The sequence below is a fragment of the Haemaphysalis longicornis genome, unplaced genomic scaffold (genome assembly GCF_048455015.1).
Source record: "Haemaphysalis longicornis isolate Haplotype H1 unplaced genomic scaffold, Haemaphysalis longicornis Haplotype H1 scaffold_18, whole genome shotgun sequence".
NCBI lineage: Eukaryota > Metazoa > Arthropoda > Arachnida > Ixodida > Ixodidae > Haemaphysalis > Haemaphysalis longicornis.
Window position 1 is genome coordinate 1,976,756 of NW_027526282.1, and position 21,396 is coordinate 1,998,151.

At 47.0% G+C, this 21,396-nt stretch overlaps 1 protein-coding gene across 1 annotated transcript in view; it reads left to right on the forward strand.

Annotated features, from left to right (window-relative positions):
• The window catches only part of LOC144166537 (uncharacterized), a 127,214-nt gene that overhangs the window by 93,804 nt on the left and 12,014 nt on the right, over positions 1–21,396 (forward strand). The window contains exon 5 of the mRNA XM_077696038.1: positions 13,562–13,868. Coding sequence (XP_077552164.1) covers positions 13,562–13,868 — 307 coding nt within the window. The remainder of the gene's footprint in view (positions 1–13,561; positions 13,869–21,396) is intronic.

Below are 21,396 nucleotides of genomic sequence, written 5' to 3' on the forward strand. Positions count from 1 at the left end.
GAGCGCGGCGGTTCCGTGTACGGCAGAGAGACAGCTGGCGAGCAACCTCTTCTCGCACCAATTCCTGGATGTGCTGGAGCATGGCGGGATTTTTGTGGGCATCAGTGGCTAGGCTTGCCAATAGCTCATGCATGACTTTGCGCCTCGTGAGTTCCCGCTCTTTGCGCAGCTCCTCGTAAGTCTCAAAATTACTGATGATGTCGCCAACCGTTTGCGGGTTTTAGCCAGCAACATCTGAAAAGCGTCGTCGCAAATGCCCTTCACAATGTGCTTGACTTTGTCGCGTTCAGTCATACTGCTGTTTATCCGTTTGCAGAGGTCGACAACATCTTCAATATAACTTGTGAAAGTTTCACCCGCGCTGTGCATGTTCGCGCAAGCGCTGTTCTGCGTGAAGCTTTCAGACTGCTGGAAGGCCAAAAGTAAACAAAAAATCAGCCTTGAAATCAGCCCATGTCTTGAAGCGATGCGCGTTGTTCCCGTACCAAAGTTCAGCGACGGCGTGCAGGGAGAAGCTCACTTTGCTTAGTTTCATAGCTTCGTTCCATTGATTATGTGTACGCACTGGCTCGAATGATGACAGCCAATCTTCCGCATCATTTTCATCGGCCACGTTGAAGCCCGGTGGATCTCGCTCACGTATGCAAGCGAAGCACATCACAGTCGCCGGCAAAGGCGTAGCGCTCTGGCTGCCTTCGGTGTTCATGACTGAAGGGAATTTGCGGCTCCGGAGTTCCAGGACTGGATCGATACCCCGCACCCCTACCACTTGTAAAGGAGATAGCCGACTCGTGGGTAGCCGCTTACAGATGGGTTTATTCACGGTCGAGACGTGCACACGCAAGAGCCGAGAGCAGGGTTCCGCGAGACGAGACGCCGAGCGTTCTTCTGCTTCTTCGTCTTCTTACACCGATGCACCGCATACCCGCATAGGCAGATAGCGCTGCGTTAGGTCTACTTGCTCTGAGGCGTCCGCTCATACTCTACGTTACAATATATATATATATATATATATGTATATATATATATATATATATATATATATATATATATATATATATATATATATATATATATATATATATATATATATATATATATATATATATATATATATATATATATATATTGTGGTACCGGGGTCTTAGCGCCCGGCCGCGGCTCCCAAGAAAGACACCGAGTCCCCAGAAAACACACCTTTAGTCAGCTCTGACCCGAACCCGTCCCGAGACGTCTGATCTTCTCCAAGCCCAGGCACGCACTGCCTCAGTCCCTCGTCACGCTCCAGCGCGCACACGCTGCGCGTGCCCCGAACAGCGTCTTTCTCCTCGTCTGCGCGCCGTTCCCACACTCTCCCCCCCTCCAAAAACAAAGTCAAGACTCGTCGGGCATGTCGATGACGTGGTCGGCCGGGAGAGGGTCGCGGAGGAGGTCCGGGCGGTGGTGAAGCAGCAGGGCAAAGGCAGCAGCGACTGAGTCTTCAGTTCGGGGTCCTGCGGAGGCCGACGCTGCAGCAATGGCGGCAGTCATGCAGTCACGGTGCAGAGCACCTGCCAGGTGCGTGGGCACATGGATTTGCGGCACCCGGCAGTAAGGGCAAAGGCGACGGAGCTCCTCTGCCGTATAGATGGATGGAGGTTCCTGGGGATGTCGATCCGAGAGTAAACGGCCCCGGAAAGGCTCTGGGATATCGGCCGCGGGATCGCCACGTTCAGGACGGGGCTGGAGTTCCCAGGGGAGGCGGGACACCCAGCCAACCGAGCGATCTGCCTCCACGACCGTCCAGGTGGCGACGGTGCGAAGTGTTGGAGGGCGGTGACGTGGCGCCCGGGGAAGCCAGGGATGGAAACGGGCCTGTGCGTACGCAGAATGACCCCATCCCCGAGAGGGCCCAGGAAGATTGCGTGGTAGCGGGGGCATCTACGAGAGCGTGCAGAACAACATACAAACAGAAAATATTGAAAGGGGACAAAAAAGAGGAAGTCAAGCTGGTACTACGGAACAAGTGAACCCCACAATAACCATAAAGGACTGATCAAGGCTTTACAGAAAAGACAGGTCAAGAATAAACAGAGGAGAAAAAAGAAAATGTGGATAGTAAAAAAAAACTAATTCTGTTATTTCGCTAGCGCTCATACGCAACGCTAGGCGAAGGCGTCCTCTGAAAAGAAAAACATGATCAGTCCGCGTGGTACCGTTTAAGGTCGGCTATATTAACCGGGCCTGCATGTTCACCGGTCCTGTTGTTGCGTAAAAGATATGTGATGGAAGACAGCTTCTCGCTTACGGTAAAAGGGCCCTCCCATTTAGGAGCTAGCGACGCGGAGAACTTGCATGAAGCGTCGCTCAGTGGATGAGTGCGCCGGAGAACCATGTCGCCAACCGCAAGCTGAACATCTCGACGACCCCGGTTGTACTGCTCCGCCTGCTGGAGACGAGCAACATCAAGCTGCTCCCGGGCAGCCTGTATCGCGTCACGCAGGCGCTGGCGGACGGCCACAGCATGAGGCGACAGACCAGAACCCGCGTCCGTTTCTGGAAGTGTCCTGTCGAGAGGAAATGGCATCTCCCGACCGTAATTCAGATAAGCCGGCGTAAACCCGGTTGAACGATTCACCGTGGTGCGAGTGGCAAATGCAATCTCAGGCAGCTTAGCATCCCAATTCTTGTGTTGCTCCGTATGAGCAATTAGCATCGCCTTGAGGTTGCGATTCACACGCTCCGTTATGTTTGTCTGAGGGTGATAGGTGGTCGTACGTTTGTGTTTCACGCCTACAGCTCGGCAGTTGTCCTCAAACAATTTGCTCGTAAAATACGTAGCATTATCCGTTATGAGCTGTGCGGGGAACCCAAAGCGCGAAAACACTTCCATTAGGCACCTCCATACATTCGGTGTATTGACGGTACGTAGCGGGAACAGCTCTACCCACTTCGTGAAATGGTCCGTCACCACAAACAAATAACAATTCCCACGCGGGCTGCGGGGGTAAGGGCCCATGATATCGCAAGCAACGATTTGCCAGGGGCTCTTACTCTCAACAGACTGCATCAATCCGGGCGGGCAACCGACTCGGGGTTTCGCTGTCTGACACACGTGACAGCTCCTGGCGTACCGCAGCACATCCTGCCTCATTCCCGGCCACGTGACAGTCCGACATAACTTCTCATAAGTTTTGCTGCCAGAGCTGTGTCCAGCCAGAGCTGAATCATGAAAGTAGCGGATGAAAGCCCTCCGAAGCTTACGCGGTACAACAGCGCGGAATGGGGAATTAGCTTCGTCATCGTCCTGCGGGATATACCGTAGCAGGAGACCGTCTTCCGCCAACACATATGTATCAAACTCACCGCTGTTGCTGGTGGGAGCTGCGCCCTGTGCCCCGACGTGCTCAATGATCTTACGGCAGAGTCCGTCGGCACGTTGCGCCGCGAGAAGATCTGCCCTGCTCACCAGCGTACCCCAGCGTGCGTCAGCATCCACTGCAGCCACCAGTGCCGGCGCTGCCGCGTCTGAGGATGGCGGCAGGGGTGCGCGCGATAGCGCGTCAGCGACTTGGTTCTGCGAACCCTTCCTGTGCTGGATAGTAAAATCGTAGCGCTGAAGCGCAAGCACCCAGCGCGCAAGACGACCAGCAGGGTTCTGCAAACGCTGCAGCCACGTTAATGCCATGTGGTCTGTCTGAATGGTGAAAGAGGCACCGTCAAGATACATGTCAAATTTCTTTAGTGCAAACACAATTGCCAGACACTCACGTTCTGTGACCGTGTAATTGCGCTCAGCCGGAGTGAGCGTATGGCTAGCAAATGCGACCGGACGGAGAACGCCCTCAAACTCCTGCATCAGCACTGCGCCCAGTCCATAGTCGCTGGCATCGGTCTGCAACACAAATTGTTTGTTAAGGTCCGGTATCCTTAACGCCGCTGTTGTCGCGATTGCGCGAGACAGTGCTTCAAAAGCTTGCTGTTCAGCCTCTGCCCATTGCCATTTCACGCCTATGTGGTACCGGGGTTCTTGCACCCGGCCGCGGTTCCCCAGAAGGACACTGAGCCCCCTCGATCACACCTTTACTTGGAGTCCCGCTACGCCAAGGTACACCGCTCAGCCGATCCCGCTGCACACACGTCGCCCAGCCGAGTCCGCCATATATATATATATATATATGTATATATATATGTAAATATATATACATAACTGGCATGCTGGCGATGGGGCCGAAGGCGTGGTGAACACAAACTAAGAAACCTCGGTAACAGCAACAGCGGAGGGTTTATTTCGACGTTTCGACTTCGAGACAAGTCTTCTGCAGGAATGATCATTCCTGTAGAAGACTTGTCTCGAAGTCGAAACGTCGAAATAAACCCTCCGCTGTTGCTGTTACCGAGGTTTCTTACTTTGTATATATATATATATATATATATATATATATATATATATATATATATATGTATATATATATATATATGTACACAATACCGCAGACCAAGTAAATGGTCCAAGCAGGACGGGCCGAACAACAAGAATGTACGCGCACATACATTGCAATACAATGCAATAAAATCAACGGGGTAAAATCAACTCAGAATTCACTTAGAGACTACAAAATAAACAGGCCACGGCGAAATTAAATTTTCGTACAAACATAATTTCCAATTCAAATAAAACTAGAAAATGTGGCAATCACGTACAACTTTTAGAAGCGTCGCTAAACACCCGAACGTCAGTAATTAAAAGTTGCTAAAGTGATCCTGTAGGGCTTTCGTGTAATTTCCACTAAAAGTTCTTACTGGCAATATATTCCAGTCATTTACCGTGCGAGCAAAATATGAAAATTTAAAGGTATTTGTTCGGGCGAAAAATGGGGATAAACTATGGCTATGCGTGCGTCGTGTTTTCCTCGTGGCTAACGGACTAAAGGAATGGAATGGGTGATAATCCAGTCTTACACTTAATTGGGGATTCCAGAAAAGCTAAGCGGGAAATTTGGCGTGTACTGCGTAGTGGTTGGATTTTATTGCGTGCAATAAGACCTGACCGAGCATCACTTCTTTTATATTTATTATAAATATAACGAACAGCCCTCCTCTGAACCTTCTCCAATTCGTTAATGTTTTTGTTCGTGTAGGGGTATATATAAAACATTTCTTAGTTCCACATCTGAATTATAACAACGTGCGTAAATAAATGCGTTTCGGCTAAATTCAGGTCTATCCTGCCGCTAAGTTCAGGCATTGCAAATCATGCGTGACATGCATGCGGAGGGCATGAAAGTTTGATTGCAGTACAACCCTTGAAAATAGCTGTGGTAAAGAGGGAGAAAAATGCTAGGCATTCATCGTTTCTGGGATAGAGATAGGCATATATTTGAAAGCCGGTATGGGAAGTTTTGTTTAACGAACGTGAAATAAATCTACGTCGCCACATTAGGCGTACGAGTACCACATGATTACGCTTGCAAACGCAGAAAAGAGGGGCACTGTGCCAGGGCACATCTGGGCTTTGAATGTCTGCCTTCAAAACACGAAGCGGTAGATCGCGCAAATGGCGGAAATGGCTGCTCAAAAAATGCGACACGAAGAAATATCCTTCCTGAACCCTATTAACCAACAAAACTGGATCCCGCTTTGTTTGCAAAAATCTGTTCATCCACCTGTACTGTAAATGCACCTTGAATATAATGTACATATAGTTCTAGCCTTATCTTCCGATGTAATATATTTGGTAGAGTAGTTTAGGCAGAACATTTCGAAGTTGCGATCATGAACGAATGAAAATGCGCAATTTTGACGTTTCGGATTTCATACGGGATCTTTCTCATATTCCATAACTTTAAAACTGTGCATTTGATTTGGTATGTCTTAGAAGCTTCGTTATAATCTCACAACGAGAACAGACAGACTTCCGTCGAACACCTGACTAGGTATGCAGACACTCTAGGTCAGCGGTCCTTCACCGCAAGACCAAAACTGCGACTTGGAAACTACGAAAGCTCTCAATAGTGTGATTGCTACTATATCCGTTCTTTGCAACCTGAGAATGTTTGTGCACCCGATAATGTCGAATTGGAGGACTTGCTGCATTCTGAGGGCGTCAGCTGTGCAACCTAGGGTAACCGACGCTTATTCCTCAAGTTTATTTCTTACGTGAAAATTGCTTTCAAACGTACTCGAGAATCATAAATATGAGGGAACGAGCTGCGACATAACAATGGTAAGGTCATCGATCGGGTCGGGCAAACAAATTATTGCTATCTCTCTTTCAAGACGAAGGTTTGTGTGGCTTCAAGATTGTCACTGAATCAAGTTTTATATGTTCATAATGCCCTATCCCTGTGCCCAGAAATGGATTGCCAGATGTCGGACTTTGAAAAGACACGGGACGTCCTCAAAGCAAGTCTATTTTGTTCGTAATAGCAGGATCAAAAAGGCTTGCTTTCTTACACATAGACGAATACAAAGCCAGTGAAGTGCAAAAATGTGGAAACACCCTTGAGGAATTTCTATAGCAACTCCTGTTGAAACACGGTGCAGTCGAGCTTCTGCATTGACGAAGGACGACTGGTGGCCGCTGGTGTCTCCAGTAAAGCCTTGCACAGTTTGGCCGAGAGCCTTCTGGAAGAGTCAAGCGAAGGAAAGGGAAAACCACCTCAAAGTGAAAGAAATGGCGCCAATCCACTCTCTGAATGTTGTAGAAAAGTGAAGCTCTAAACGACGCCAACAATGATTACCCATGTGACTTGACTTGAATTCCCACACATGGCTTTACAAAGGGTGTAACCAGAGACAAGTTAAGTGTACGGAACCGTTGTTACATCAAACAGATATTCTTTGCTAAGGTAAATCAATGCATAATCCATGAATGGTACTTGGTTGAATTGTACTGGTGAAGCACTTGAGTAAAAACTCTTTATAAATTAAAGGGAAGCTCAAACCCGGTATTAGAGGATCCCAATTCGTCTCTGCCGTAACCGACGGGGGCGATGAGATCGGCGGCAGAGATGGAGGAGCGGGGAGATGCCATACATTGCTGTGAGCTTCCTTTATGTTTCACTGAGTTCTAGACAATGCTCAAGCCGCGCACATGGCTGCTACGCGTGCCGTGAGTGGAGCGCGCAGTGCGCGAGAGGTCGTGTGAAGCTATGACGTGGCATTTAGTGAGAACGCATGAGGTAAACCCACAGTTGTGCTCCGTGAGTTCACCATTTGTGTTGCCCATCTCCACTTGGGCTCGTAGCTAGGGCCTAATGCTCGGGTCATTGCTTACGCCGAAGATGTCTCGCACAAGCCCAACAAAATAGAAGGCGTGTGAGGCACTTATGTTCGTTGCGTTGATACAGTCGTTTACGAAATGCTTATGTGTGAATGATCGCGTTTGAGAGACCACTAATTACCTGTGATCATTTACGGGCAGCGACCTGGTTATACCTTGCAACACTTGCCACTTTTCACCCCATCTGGAAAAGTGTAATATTCTGAAGCGTTACAGGGGGCCCACGGCAAGAAAAAAGTCCGGGGCACTCTACACTAACATGAAACCTGGGGAGGAGCGAAGCTTGTAGTGTATAAGTATATTCTTGGCGCCATGCGTTTTTCCCAACGGAGATTAAACCATTATACAGCTTTGCTCTAAAACTCTCTTGAAATCGAAGGACGAAGATCTCCAGCCGGAGCCGTAAAGGTGGGTGCCGGTGTTGCGAAGTTGCTGCGCGCAGATTTCGCAACATTGCCGTACGGTACGGTGCTGTGCTAGATATTAAACCATGACCATAAGCAAATCCTACTTACCACATTTTTCTTCTCGCCGAATTACTTTTGAATATTTCAATGAGCAAGTGGCCGTTTTTACGTATGCAAAAGCACGAACAAGGTATATTCAACAAGCACTAATCAGGACATTTAGCTATTTCCTTTGCTAAAGGGATCATTTTGCGCAAACCACCACACAAACACGCCAAATGCTCCGCGTACAACGAGCGCTACTGCAGGCGGTTGCTCATCCGCTTGACATTTGAATCGAAGCGACAGGGGCACCCTGGTAGTGTTAGAAGCTGTCTTTACAAACTTCTAAACTAAAAAAAATACCTCTGATACTATTGACACAAAATTACCCTTTGATGTTGTTATATTCGTGTATTCCACTGTACTACGAAGCGAGAGGCTGCAAGCGAGGGGCCGCCTGTGCCCGCCACTGCTCCGTTTCTCGGGCGTGGGGCAAACGAGGGAGAGGGCGATCTCTTGTAAACAATAAACGCTCCCCCGATTTCTGGCGTGGGAAGCCAGTCGTCTCTACACCAACACTGCGTCTGCTCCTTCTTCGCGGCGCCCAGCGCGGCCGCCCTGTCTGGGCGCCTTCGTAACGTCCTTACTTCTGGGGTTTCCCCTGAGACGATCATAACAGATGTGTAAGATGTTCATGAAATAAAATAAACTTCTTATTAACGCGCAAGCGCCATTGACTAAACCTTTTTTTTTTGTTACGGTACAGCGCGGGCTTTCTAGCTTGCTACGGTTCTGGTAATGCACCTCGAGATTGAACTTGTGGGCAGGTATTTTTCTACCGCTGCTCAATGATGAGTTGCTTTTACATCCTCAGACACTGTAGAAAAAACGAGTGTTTAGCTTGAGCACTCTGCAGAGCAACAAGTGATTTTCCGTGGCGGGAGAATTGTGCTGTCTGCTTCCGTCAACGCGGCGACACTTTATCGCATAACGCAGTTTTTGTTACAACTATAGCTCGTTTACTCCCTCAACTGTTCGTTTTTCGAGCCAACAATTGGTTGCTTCATATTTCTCTACAAACGGCAATTCATGACCCCCTTTTGGCTTTGGCAATGCCAGAAACTGCAATAAAATAGGCAAACTGACCTAATTAATCTTCTCCTTCCTCACTATGCGGGTACGTGGGGCAATAAGACCAGGCATAGCACAACGCACGAGCCCAAGGAACGAATTCAAAAAACATACAAATATTGTGCTTGCCACAGAGGTGCCCTATTCGGCTTGTGTAGAAGACAAATAACGACACAGCAACATGGTTTAGGACGTTTTCAGGACATATTGTTGTATACTACCAACTATTGTGTTCTCATCAAAAGAGCCTAAAAGCTTTTAGAATAAACTTCTTGACACAGCTCGTGCTGAATGTTTACAAGACTTCATTGGGTGTGATTGGCCGTTTTAAGATATTTCAAGCTGTTTAGAGACGTGTTCACGATCACCTGTGTTTCACGGGCAGTGCCAATTGCTTCCCGCTCTTCCCGTCATGCCATCATAGAAACTCATCTTAACTGCAACCCTGCATATAGTGATTCTACGATGTGACAAAACTGTAAATTAGGCATTCCTGTAATAATAATGGTCTTCAGAGCGTTGTGTTTTTCGAAACACGAAAGAATATAAAAGAGAAGTTCGACTACCGGAATTAATTGGCTGTGGAAGGCTGTCCTGAATCCTCTTGTTTTTCACGAAATTATCGCAATTTCGGAAACATTAAAACTCGGTATTCATTACTGAAGTAAGTACCTCGAGAAATGAGTTTTTCACTTGCTATTGCCAGAACATAACGTTGATCTCCTTAGCGTGCCCATGACTAGAGCCAACTCTGAGGGGATATAACCGAGTTTTGAGACCAGAGCTAGTTGATATAGGAGTTCTCAAACCCCCAAAACAGACACCCATTTATCAAAAAGCAGCCCTGCGATTAGTCCACAGCTTCGGATTCGCTGTGGACTAATCGTAGGGACGTGCTTCGCAACGTGCATCGCATTGCAGGGCGGTGCGTCGCGGGCTAACTCTCCGACATACTCCGACAACATTTTACACTCTTCTTGCCAAAAAGTTGCAAGAAAGTTAGTGTGTCGAGTAAACGTCCTTACGGCAGCGAAGAAGTAGCAAATCGGCTGCATTCGCGGGCTTAAATCGTCGTGATGGCCGTGATGGCTTCTTGTGGCTTCCCTCCCTTCACGTCTTACGCGTTAGTGTGGGCGCCTGTAATTTGTTGTATTGTTTGCAGCTGTTTTTCGCTCTGCTTTTCACAAGATGGGTAAAATTATTAGTATCGCATACGGGCATGCCGTTGTTGTTGTAAAGGCCCGGGTCCGTAGACTCGTCAAGCAACTTCTAACCGCTGCTTTTTACGGTTGTTTCCTTCTTTTGTCAAAGAAAAAAAAATTGCCAATTTGATTTGATTTGATTCGATTTGGTCTTACATAAAGAACGTGTAGAGTTTGTCGAATTGATCACCATCTTCGAGAACTTCAACGCAATCGCCCTGCGGAGCCTTCTGCCAAATCACCCCGAGCCCCGGCACTGGGTTCCTAATGAACCCGTGACCTCCGGCGCTACCCTTGTGTGTGCGTTGTAGAAAAAAGAAAAAAATAACCACGCGGTTGAACAGTATACCGCGCAGTCGCGGAACGAGCAAAACCCCAAATGTTTGAGGTAGCTCTGTGATCATACTTTTCTTTTTCCGACCATTCACAATCAAAGATGCCACCAGTAAGAAGGCAGCAAGTGTCGTGGTGGCTGGTATAATTGTCAATTTGTAAGGACACGTAGAGGATAAATGTTCAAGTTTTGTAACGAAACATGGGAATGATAATATATTGCACAGATAGCCATTGGCGAATGCAATGCATTGATTTGTTTTGCGAGTTACTCTGTACGCAGACTTTGCAGGCACTATGTCTTTTGCCATTGGAAAAAAAAGCACTGAAGCAGACGATATGCAGAGAGGAAGGACGGCCCCACATGGTCAATTTACCCAGCGCTCATTCTTTCTGCTCGTTCTGCTGTCTTGTCTATACTACCGTTACTTACTTTATTTTCAGAAATGCAGTTGTATTCACTGGGCACGCGGCTGCCTTACTGTGACTGCTAATAGTTCTCGGGGAAGTACTGCTGTACAATAATTGAAAAAAAAAACTTTACAAAACGGTTCCATCTTCTGCTTCGCACATAAGATTTACCCTTCCTGTTTGTGAGCGCAAAATGTGTCATGAGCTTCTGCAGTGCGCCAATAAGAACAGTGTTGGGTAAGAAAAGGCACAGATGTAATAATAATGACGCACACAGTTTAATAGCGATCTGTAATTGCATTCCAGTGGGCATAGCAGTAATGGAGTGGCTGACATTTACAACAACGTTCGCACGCACCTTCGAGAACACTATCGCTAAAGAATTACCCCAGCTTACCAAACAGAGAATTACAGCTCTTGCCTGGTTGGTGAAGGTTTTTTTAGTCACGCTACAACTGATAAATGTACACCGTTCGTATTATAACGTGTGTCCTACTAATGTGCTAAGGTGTCGAGCCGGTGCTCATGCCGAAATGTAGGTGTTTGGCAGTCAGCAGGATTGAAGATTCCGTACGGATGACTGGAATTTTATCAACAAATGTCTGCGCGTTCGCTTATCAAACCTAAATCAGCGCGAGCGAAAGCAAAAACTGGACCGCGTGTTACGAGCAAATTGGCCTTTCCTTGAACATTTGCACCCTTGCGACTTGTTCTCGGAGCTAGATGATTCCGTTCTCCACCTCCAACTAAGACTTCTTCGGCTCGGCATTCATAGGACTGCCCAGGAGGTAATTGAGGGTCATCTGAGCAACCAAACAGCGATGCTGGGGGTAAAAGAAACGGCGAGGGTGATACCCTCACCTCTGAGACTCTCGGCTCCACTCTACCACCCACCTCCACTCTCGATATACCTACCGCACGAATTCCGTAAAGACATCACGGTAGACCCCTGCCCAGTAGTATGCACCCCTTGCACCACGTCTACAAGAGGGAAACCAGAGCAAAATCTACATACGAGATCTATGGCAATCAACCAACAACGCCGTACAAGGACGCGGCGTCTTTCCTATGTACGTCTGCTATGGTATCCACTGTAGTCGTCAAAAACAAGCACCGTTGCATCCTCTCTCTTGCCGGCGACAATACTACTCAAGCGAAGGAAGTGGCCACCACCGTCGCCGTGGTACAAACTAATGCAGCGGTCATTTTCCCTGACTCTCAGCGGGCTCGTCGAAATTTCGCTCGGGGACGCCTGCACACAAGCACGATACGCATCATCCAGAAGCAGCCCCGAAAAGTTTAATAAGTATTGTATGGGCTCCGGCCCATCACAATATCCCTAGAAACGAGGCGGCTGATGCCATCGCTCGAGAACTGACCCACCGAGCAGGCGCCCAGAGCAGCGTTGCTCAACTAGAGTGCATGCAGCCCTTGACCTCTTACACAGAGATCCCGCAGCAATACTGGCTGTCGCGTCAGACCCTCGCTCCCCCACTCCCCCGGCCCCTTCCCCCCCCCCCCCCCCCCCCCAAATCTCAAGCCGAGACCACGGACATCATTTACGCGCTCTCCAGACGAATACGTTCCTTCATCCTGTCCGGCTTCACCTTTTTAACAGCCAGAACTCCCTGATTTACCGATTTTGCGGAGACCCCGGCACGCAACACGATATGGTCGGATGGTGTCGGATTCCTCCCAACCTCCAACTTTCTACTGGAACCTTTCAGAGAGCGCCTTGGCGAGCACCGGCCTGCACTACCAGCTTCGACTGGCTCAAAGGGCTGTCGATGCTACCCGCGCGCAACGCATGCTGGACTGAGGATGCCTCCTTCAAGCTTCAGTACAATCTCCCTGCTGATTTAAATAAACGTTTATTTCCTCTCCCTTTCGAATAATCGTTTATTTTCCTCCCAAGGAAGCGCACAAGCAGCCGAGCCTGGACGCCGTAGGTGACGAGGCTGAGAAACCAAGCTTCAGCAAAGCAGCACTTGCTTGCGCGTGCATCGTGCATTGCTATGATATTTATTCTTGTAAACTTAGTCAGTGCATTGTTTTTATAAGTGGTAGGCGCATTCCGTCCTACGGACGTTGTTTGGTTGCCCAGCTGCTGGCCTAGATAGACGGCCCAGCCGCCGCGAGGCGACATGGCTTAGGCCAAGCATCCGTTTGACCTTCACCTACTCAAGTTTTACCGCACCGGCGAAGCTCCGAACAAGTGAAGTGACAAGAAAGAAAGCCGCAGCTTGAACGCTAGCTGCTCAAGGTCATGGCAATGTAATGAATCAGATTTAATTATGTAGTGTAGTTGAGCGTTCCATCTAAAAACGGGTTTTATAACAAATTACACGCTCATATCTCCTGCCGGTGCCTTTATGTACTCCCAAGGACAACATAAAGGCACGGCACAAGAGCACCTGCTAAATCATCACTGCATCCGTTTTATTTGTATCTGTATTAATTGCTGATAGTTTAATTCAAACTTCCACACCTTTTAGAAACCGGACGCAATATTATAAATACCTTTTTTATGGTCCCTCTTAAATACAAAACATTTCTGGGAGTTTACCTAACAATTTTAATCACTTGAAGAACCTGTTAAGCACGTGATTCATTTGTTACAGAACTAAACATTACAAGTACGTTACCTAAGTAGAACCGTTACTGAACTGCTATTAGCAGAGTTTGACACCCAGCTCATACTCATACTCCGACAGACACACTCGCTTCTGGTAAGAATCCGTACGAAAATTGTTTTGCTGCTTTTTTTTCAGAGATCCAGTCTCTGCAACTGTAGATTTACTGAAGTGTGAAAAGTTTGGGCCAGAGCACGAATTATATGGTGGTAAAAACTTTCGTTGTGAAGAAACAGCAACATTGGACATCATCAATCCGATAGAAAGTCCCGTAGAACTGAGAGCCCAAGCACTTGTTCCATTCATCCAAAAACGTTTTCAAAACAAGCCACCAACAAGAACGGTTGCGTTTGACTTAAACAATGCGACAAGAGTACAGACCCCAATAATAAGAACGCCACGCCTCAGAATTCATTCACGGGACATTGTAACTATATACTGGATGGTAAGTATTTTCGTTCGGCATGTTGCGTGATATTAAATGACAGGCACTGTTAGCATTATGGTCCCTGGTAGTCTGGTATACTTTTCGCCAGCTTCGAAGAGTCCGAAGCTGGCGAGTCCGAGCAAAATTTAAAGGGACACTGAAGTGATATGTAAACATTGCGGGATTACTAGCGCAAATTGTAGTCCGGAGTCCCCAGGCCATGTTTCGACCACTCTAGGCGCGTTTACGCGATTTTATTTAGTAGAAAAACTAATTCGAAAACGCTGTCCTCCTCTCTTTACGCTCGCCCATTTTCTGTGGCGTTTTCGTGTGACGTCAGGAGGGGATGAGCTGGCAATTGGCTACGCCACGGCTGCGCTACTGCACGGCTCCCCGGCCGACAGAGTCAGTCGGCCCAGCGTTTCGTCCGCCGGCCACCGGCGGGTCGTCGCAATCAAGGAGGTTAAAAAAAATTGCTTGGTCGCAATTCGTTGGCTTAGTTGAAACGAAGCCAGGACACGTTTTTGAATGGAAGAATGTGCCTTTCTTTACTTGGTTTGTTTGTACACTGTATCTAGCTCCAAGTCAAGGTCGCTTCAAACAAGCGCTGCACATGCGACGCTTCGCTAACTGGTACGCCAGTAGGAAAATATAAGGCCTCTTGAAGGCGGGAGAAGAGTCAGCGAAGTCAATATAGGTACTAAGCAAATAAAATCAACTGATATTTTTACCGTACAGCGTAAAACTAGGGCGCGGGAAGCACTTTTTTGCGCTGGGCGGACAAGCACAGCGGTCAGCAGCACGACTACGCATCTGCGAACGCTTTTCCGTCTACGAAATGCAATTGCTAGACGTGAGCTACTGTGGAAACTCGGGCGACGCTTACTGCACGATCGCAGTACAACAAATAGTCACCTAAGCGGCTTGAAATGCCAAAACTAAATAAAAGTGTAAACCGGTTGTACAATATATACCCTATATTAGCAAGGCTTTCGCGTCCCGCTTCGTAGCCTAGCAGTCTGAGGCGTTAGGAATTCATTGCGAATGTTTTGCGAGTCACGAGTTCAAATCCCCGCGGGTACGTGCTTTTTTTTTTTTTTTGTAAGTTACCTTTTTTGTTTTCCGCCGATGTTTTCTATATTAAGTTCACCTTTTTTGGGGCCGCAACGTTCATGGCTACACGAACTAGTTCACAAAACGCGCGCAGGCTGGCACTGGCGCGCTAGCGAGTTCTCGTTGGCGTGCTGTTGCCATAAGCACCGACTGCTTGCAGGCAGTGGGCACAGGCCAGAATGAACAGACCCTTGGCCTGGTGCGAACACGCTTTTTACGATACAGGCATGAGGGAGGCAAGCTCCAAATATGGGGGAAAAGCGCATGATATTTGGGCGTCTGCGGGTACGCGGAGGGCGTTCATGCACTGCGTAGGTCTCGGCTAGTGAATGCTACGACTACAAGCCGTCCTGGGAGGTTTATCTTGTGCATTTTACAGCCGACAACATGGCAGAAGCGCGGTACGATGATTACTGAGATATTGAGAATGCCCATCCAACAAAGCCATTGGTTATGTTTTACAGAACCGAAACCGAAACCGAAACTTGTGTGATTGCTAACCTTGGGCATCGTACAATCACGGCGCCCCTCCTCTCAACGTCACAGCCTTAGTTGGTGCGGCCGCCGCAAACCGCGCATGGTAGTTTTTCTTCTTTCGCGCTTTGTAAAATAATTACCGATTTGTCAACCGGATAAACGATGAAAAGTGTGCTAATTTGAGCCAGTCTACGCAGTGCAAGCAAAAACGGGAGCTTGACAAATTCACTTCAGTGTCCCTTTAAGAACCCATTCCCAGCTGTGTTATTTGTGACTTTGTTTTGGAGGAAAATCCAGAAGTGATTGTTTAAGTCCGAAGGACCTTTAGTACTCTCAATTTGCTACCACTTGAGCACATTATTATGGGGTAAGCCGGAATTTTTTTGTGCCATATAAAACGGTGCTAGATTCTTGGCTGCTAAAAAGTCTGCAAACTGTGGTGAAAACAGTAGCAAAAACAGCACTATTGCTTTCAAGTTTTTTTTGGGGGGGGGAGGAGGGGGGATCGGAAGGGGCAGTATAGTTTTACTCTTATTAGTAGCAGCAATTAGTGCATTCAGTCTCTAATATACTAAATGACCGGCTACCACAGCAAAGGTAGCATTCCTTTTAAAGTGTCAACTTCCTTTAAAACCATCGAGTATTTTACACCTCCCTGAGTATACTAATACACGTTATAAGCCATGTTCGCGTAATATACAGCGATTAGGGTAAGTATTGCTTGGTTATCATAATCCAAGATTCTAATAAAATAACTTTAAACACTTATACGAGAAATTAATTAATATACGCGCTCTAGGTTTGTGAGAAAAATAATTCACAGTTTGCTAAAAGGGACTGGCTTGTAGCATCAAGACAAAGTATTCATTATATCGCATTCATTACATGCGATTAATGTATACTCCGTAGAATCAGCAAGCGCATTAGCAGCGCCATCGATAACAGGAGATAAAAATCATAAAAAAAGATGTTTTTGGCTCACTTGTTTTAAACTCCTCGTGTGCACATATATGGCGCCGCCTATTACTTTTGTCATGCCAATTTATATATTGCTTAGTTGGGCCAAACAATCCCACTATAACTTAGAAATAGAGGTAGTTAACGCAGCTACTCGTATATTTGGCTCGATTATGAGTTCTAACCGGTATATCCTCGCAATGGCACATTTGTCAAGTTTCTCATGTGATCATACAGGAAGAAAAATTTGTAGTGGTTTCGAGGTATTTATTGGTTAAGCAGAGTTAGCTCCGGGGAAATTATTTGTTGTTTTATGTGGCACATTTATTCAAGGTGACACCTTTTTTGTCAATGTTGCTTCTCAACAAACTTTATTTCTTGAGTTGAACTTTTGGACAAACATAAATATTCCTTGGACTTGTTAACCAAGAAATTTTTAGGAACATAGCCCAGATTGGTTTCATAAGTGATTTATAATTTCTATCGTAAAAAAATTGCCGATCAACTACTTCCTGTGTTTTGTAGAAACCAAAAGGCAAATGTGTTTTTGTATCCCAAATTACTTTGCACAAGGACTAGGGCTTGGCCGTATCCATAAAAATTATAACCAGCAATAAAAATTTCTAAAATAAACTAAAATACTCAGCATACAATTGAAAGTCTTGATTTTTGGCGCGCGCTGCAAGCACACACTCCTAGAATTCCCACTCGAATCACCTGAACATCTGCACAAAAGGGCAGCGGTGGTTTTCAACTAAACTACATCACATAAGAATACGTATCAGATTTTATCTTCAGATACTACCATCCGTCAGACTCCGAGAAACTCACGATCAAAGTTGAAACACGTGCTTTCTGGCGCTTTTATCACGCAACTGTACACTTCTCGACACAGGTACGATTCGTGTACGGTTTGTGTACTTCATTGTAAATAATTATTAATTAAGAGCAAGCTATTTTTGCGCTCCCATGTATCAAAAAAATATACTTTGGCAAATAAACAGCAACTATTTAGGACACCCATTAAGAGACGTCTCTCAATGTAACGATTATTAAGTCGAAATTCTCATACCTTCTTTGAACCCGAAAAGTCAAGGTGAAAGATGGCGTCCTTGACGTCGGCTTCGAAAATTGGCACACTAAAAGTCTCACATGACTTCAGGGGTGGCAAAAGCACACGGAGGAGCTCATTGATACTTTGGCACCATTGCCTGGCCATCGCATACCCTCTTTTTTGCTCGGAATTCTGGTACATGTCTGATATTAACGCGCGACGGTGCAACGAGGAACTGTTCGGTAGTGCTCTGGCTTCCTTGCTTGGCTAGCACGTGAGCCATGTAGAAGATCTGGAAAGCTATCACCAAAATATTGGTGGATGAGGTTATAAAATAAAGGTTAGGAATGCGCCGTAGGGCTGGTTTAAATGAAATAAGAGTACGTAAGACAGATTAACGCGGAACTAGTATAATTTAAAAAGAGTAATTTATACAAATTTATAATTAAGGGGATTAGGATAGAACAGTATTCATTAAGAGGTATTAACTTATGGTGAAATAACGCAAATAATACGATCAAGTAGTCTATTTTAACGTTAACTAATGTTGGTAAAGGGGATATAAGGATAAAGATGTGCATAGACTGGTGGTGCCGTGAAAGCCGTTTAACTGAGCTGAGACGCACATCAGCATTGAACAAAATCTCATGGGACCGGAGGCATGCGAAGGCTTTCGAACAACTGCGGGTGCTTTTGTTATTCCGGCCAGTATTAGAAGCGCCTTAATTGGACAATCCCGGCGATGTAATCACCGATGCCTTTTCGACAAATGTAAAGATTTGCGCAGGGAGTCACATAACGAGGTTGTGCATCCCGTAAATTACTGTAGGTGGAAATTGCGCCTACACGATGCGATCTGCTCGGCAGCGGAAACACAACGTGTCGGCTTAGTCATGGCTAATAAAATAATTTCCCATCTATCTTGCCGGGCGACGACTCACTCTGAATGGAGGCGTGAGCTTTAGAAGCCGCACCATTTTTATCGTTGTCTTAGGCGGGGCCGAAGAGAACAAAGGTGAGGGGCGAAGGCTATCACAAGCAGGCATTAGGCAGGCGGGAGGAACTATGTAGATGTATCAAGAGCTGATGATCAAGTGTGACGCCTGCTGACAAGCGCCTTCCTGAATAGTTACTCAGAGGCAAACGTTCGCGAGACACCTTCTTCGAGACACTGGCACCGACATGTGGGACTCCTGGCGATGTAAAGGGGGAATTCGTGAGGGCATCGGAAGCGACCACACAGTACCCTAGCATTGACAAGAACGTTCAAATCTCAACATAACTTAAGATGACATCTACTTGACTGCTAGGGCTAGGTGCGCCGAGACGCATCGTGCTCTTGTGTCCCTGGCGGGTATCGGGCGTGCATGAGGAAACCAAGTTAAGGAAAGAGAAGCAGAAACCGCAGAGTTGTTTATTAAAGCGTAGGTTATCGAAGCATTCGCGAACGCGATCAACCTAGTTCGATATAATATTTAGGGCAGCTGTTCTTCAGGTAGGTAGAAAAAAACCTCGAAGCATAATTGTTCTAGCAGCAATAGGGAATCTTCCAAGTTTACAGGTTGTATTCATTGCGTGCAATGCATGCGGGCAACCATGTGGGCCCTCCCTTGTGCTGGTGTCCAAGTGTCTCTGCTTCTAAGGTGACCTCATGCGCACGGCCAGCCGAGGTCGCACTCCACTTCTGCTCTGTGCCTGCCAGGCGTCCGAACTGATATTGCGGTACGTCGTAGATCGATTCTTTCCCCGTTGAAGGGGTGTGTGAGTGATTCCATACCTTCAGGTGCGTCGCGATAACGTTTCTCAAGCGAAATAATTACCTGTTGCATTCATGAGTGGGGCAATCTTACCGGCAATTCGACCTCATTCTCTGTGTGCCCTTATGAACGCAAACAAGATGGTCGTATCCCAAAGACTGCAACCTGATCGCTTTATTATTGCTCTCATGCGGTAGCGTGTATCCCGGCAGCAAGAAAGCGGTATGGGGTACCAAGTTGTGCCCCGCCGTATTTAGAGCATGCCACCAGCTTTTTCGCTGAGCGCCCTTAATCCTAGGTGTCGCGAGATACTAGTGAAATCGCTGCCACAGCGGAGCTGTTTGGCAGCTTCGCCATTCCGATATCGGCCTTTGATCTGCTTACTTCCAGCGTCCGCGTTCTGACATTGGGATCGGCACCGCTGTATGGCAAAACGTTGGTTGTTTTGCTTTGTGTGAAGGTTGAGCGCACATGTGAGAACCAGTGTTTTTGAAAATGGGGCTCTGACACTTGTAGTTTGAGTACCACAGCCGAGAAATTTGTATCTACTGCTTTCTTAGCCCCTGAATTGGATCGAAAACAGCGTTAAATTACTTCCGAGCAGATACATTTTCATATCGCGAAGCTGTTTTTTTATAGTCGAGTTGAGAATTATGAGCAGCCCAGGTGAAGACGCGATTGCTGCATAGCCTCCTGCCCTAGTGGTGAGGGTACGAAGAACCATAGATAAACAACCCATTGAAAAGCCCAGTCCAGACGTTTCTTCGCTGTCTAAACGCAACACAATGGCATGAAAGTTCCAAAACGAGGGTAAGAAGCTTCCACTACGCCATGCAGCCCTCAAGATTGTTCGTGACCGGGCGAAGGAGCCGAAGGCTCCGTTCGCGAAACTGGTTGGCGAGGCTATTACCGCGCAGCCTGGCTTCCACAACTTTCGTGTGAATTAGCAGTAGAACATTGTAGCAGCGGCCGCGGCCAAACAGGAAGCCAAGGGAACTCTCCTTGCCACCACCAATAGTTGTGTCACCGAGGTGAGTCGTCGCAGCTGTCCTTGGGCAGCACGGGCGTCATCACGGCCGAGGCAGTCGTTTCCAGCTGAGCGGCTGTTCTCTAGGAGAAGCAGAGCATCGATTACCACATAAGTAATCGCGCTTCTGCGCAGAGTGAGCACAGGGGCAACTTTTTCTTCATTCCTTGCGTGCTGTGTCTGCAAGCCACAAAAGCGCCCTTCTACTCACTTACAGTGGAAAGTACAGATTGCACGTCCCTGCATATGTATAGGGGAAAGCGCTTCGGGGCAGAGTAAGCTCGGGGGTAGCCTTGCTGCTGTCTTTGCGCGCTCTATCCACCTGCCACAAAGTTCCGCCGTTCCTCACTCACAATGAAAGATAAATATTGCACCAACGTGCATAGTTATAGGGAGGAAAGAGAAAAAAAAAACCAGTGGTATGCACTGCTTGAAAAACAGGATAGTGATTGGGGAAACGACTGCCTCCAATCGTCACGGAAACCTATCTGTCAAAATACAAAGCGCTGCTTTGTAGATGTCACAGCTTATGTGCATAAATGTAGCGTGGAACAATTTCTGAACATACCGATAGGCTACAACCACCCTTCATTACATTACCAGATCCTAAATGCTGCCTGGTCTGGTCATAACAACCGCCGGATACCACGGGAGGCTCTACTACATAGGTTCAACCATACTAGGTGAGGTTCCCTGGGACACAAACAGCATTTCCTCACCACACAACAATTTCACCACCCTGGTTGAGTATATTTGCCAAAAACTTCACAATGATTTTACAAACACACTATCGGCCTTCAGTAACCAGCAACTGCATTTCCCCTACAAAAGGCGGCGGGAAGGCAAGCAATATAGCAGAAGGTTTGAAGGATCTCTGGTTTCGGGTAGGCCGCTAATGGGAACAATATATTTGGTCATTTATTGCTTTAATTCTTTCGAGCGAAGCTAGTTCATCGGTTCTGTTACATGTGTTACCCAATATTTGATGGGATATAGTAGGGCTGAGCCAGGTAAGAAGGGTTGAGGTGGATTTGTGGTGCTTCCTACTGCTGATGTTTTGTTTTCGCGAGCATTTACAAACACATCACCTTGGTGTAGGGTTTCTGGTTCATAGGGCTATACCATAGAATGTAGAAAAATTTCGCAGTATCAATGAGTGCG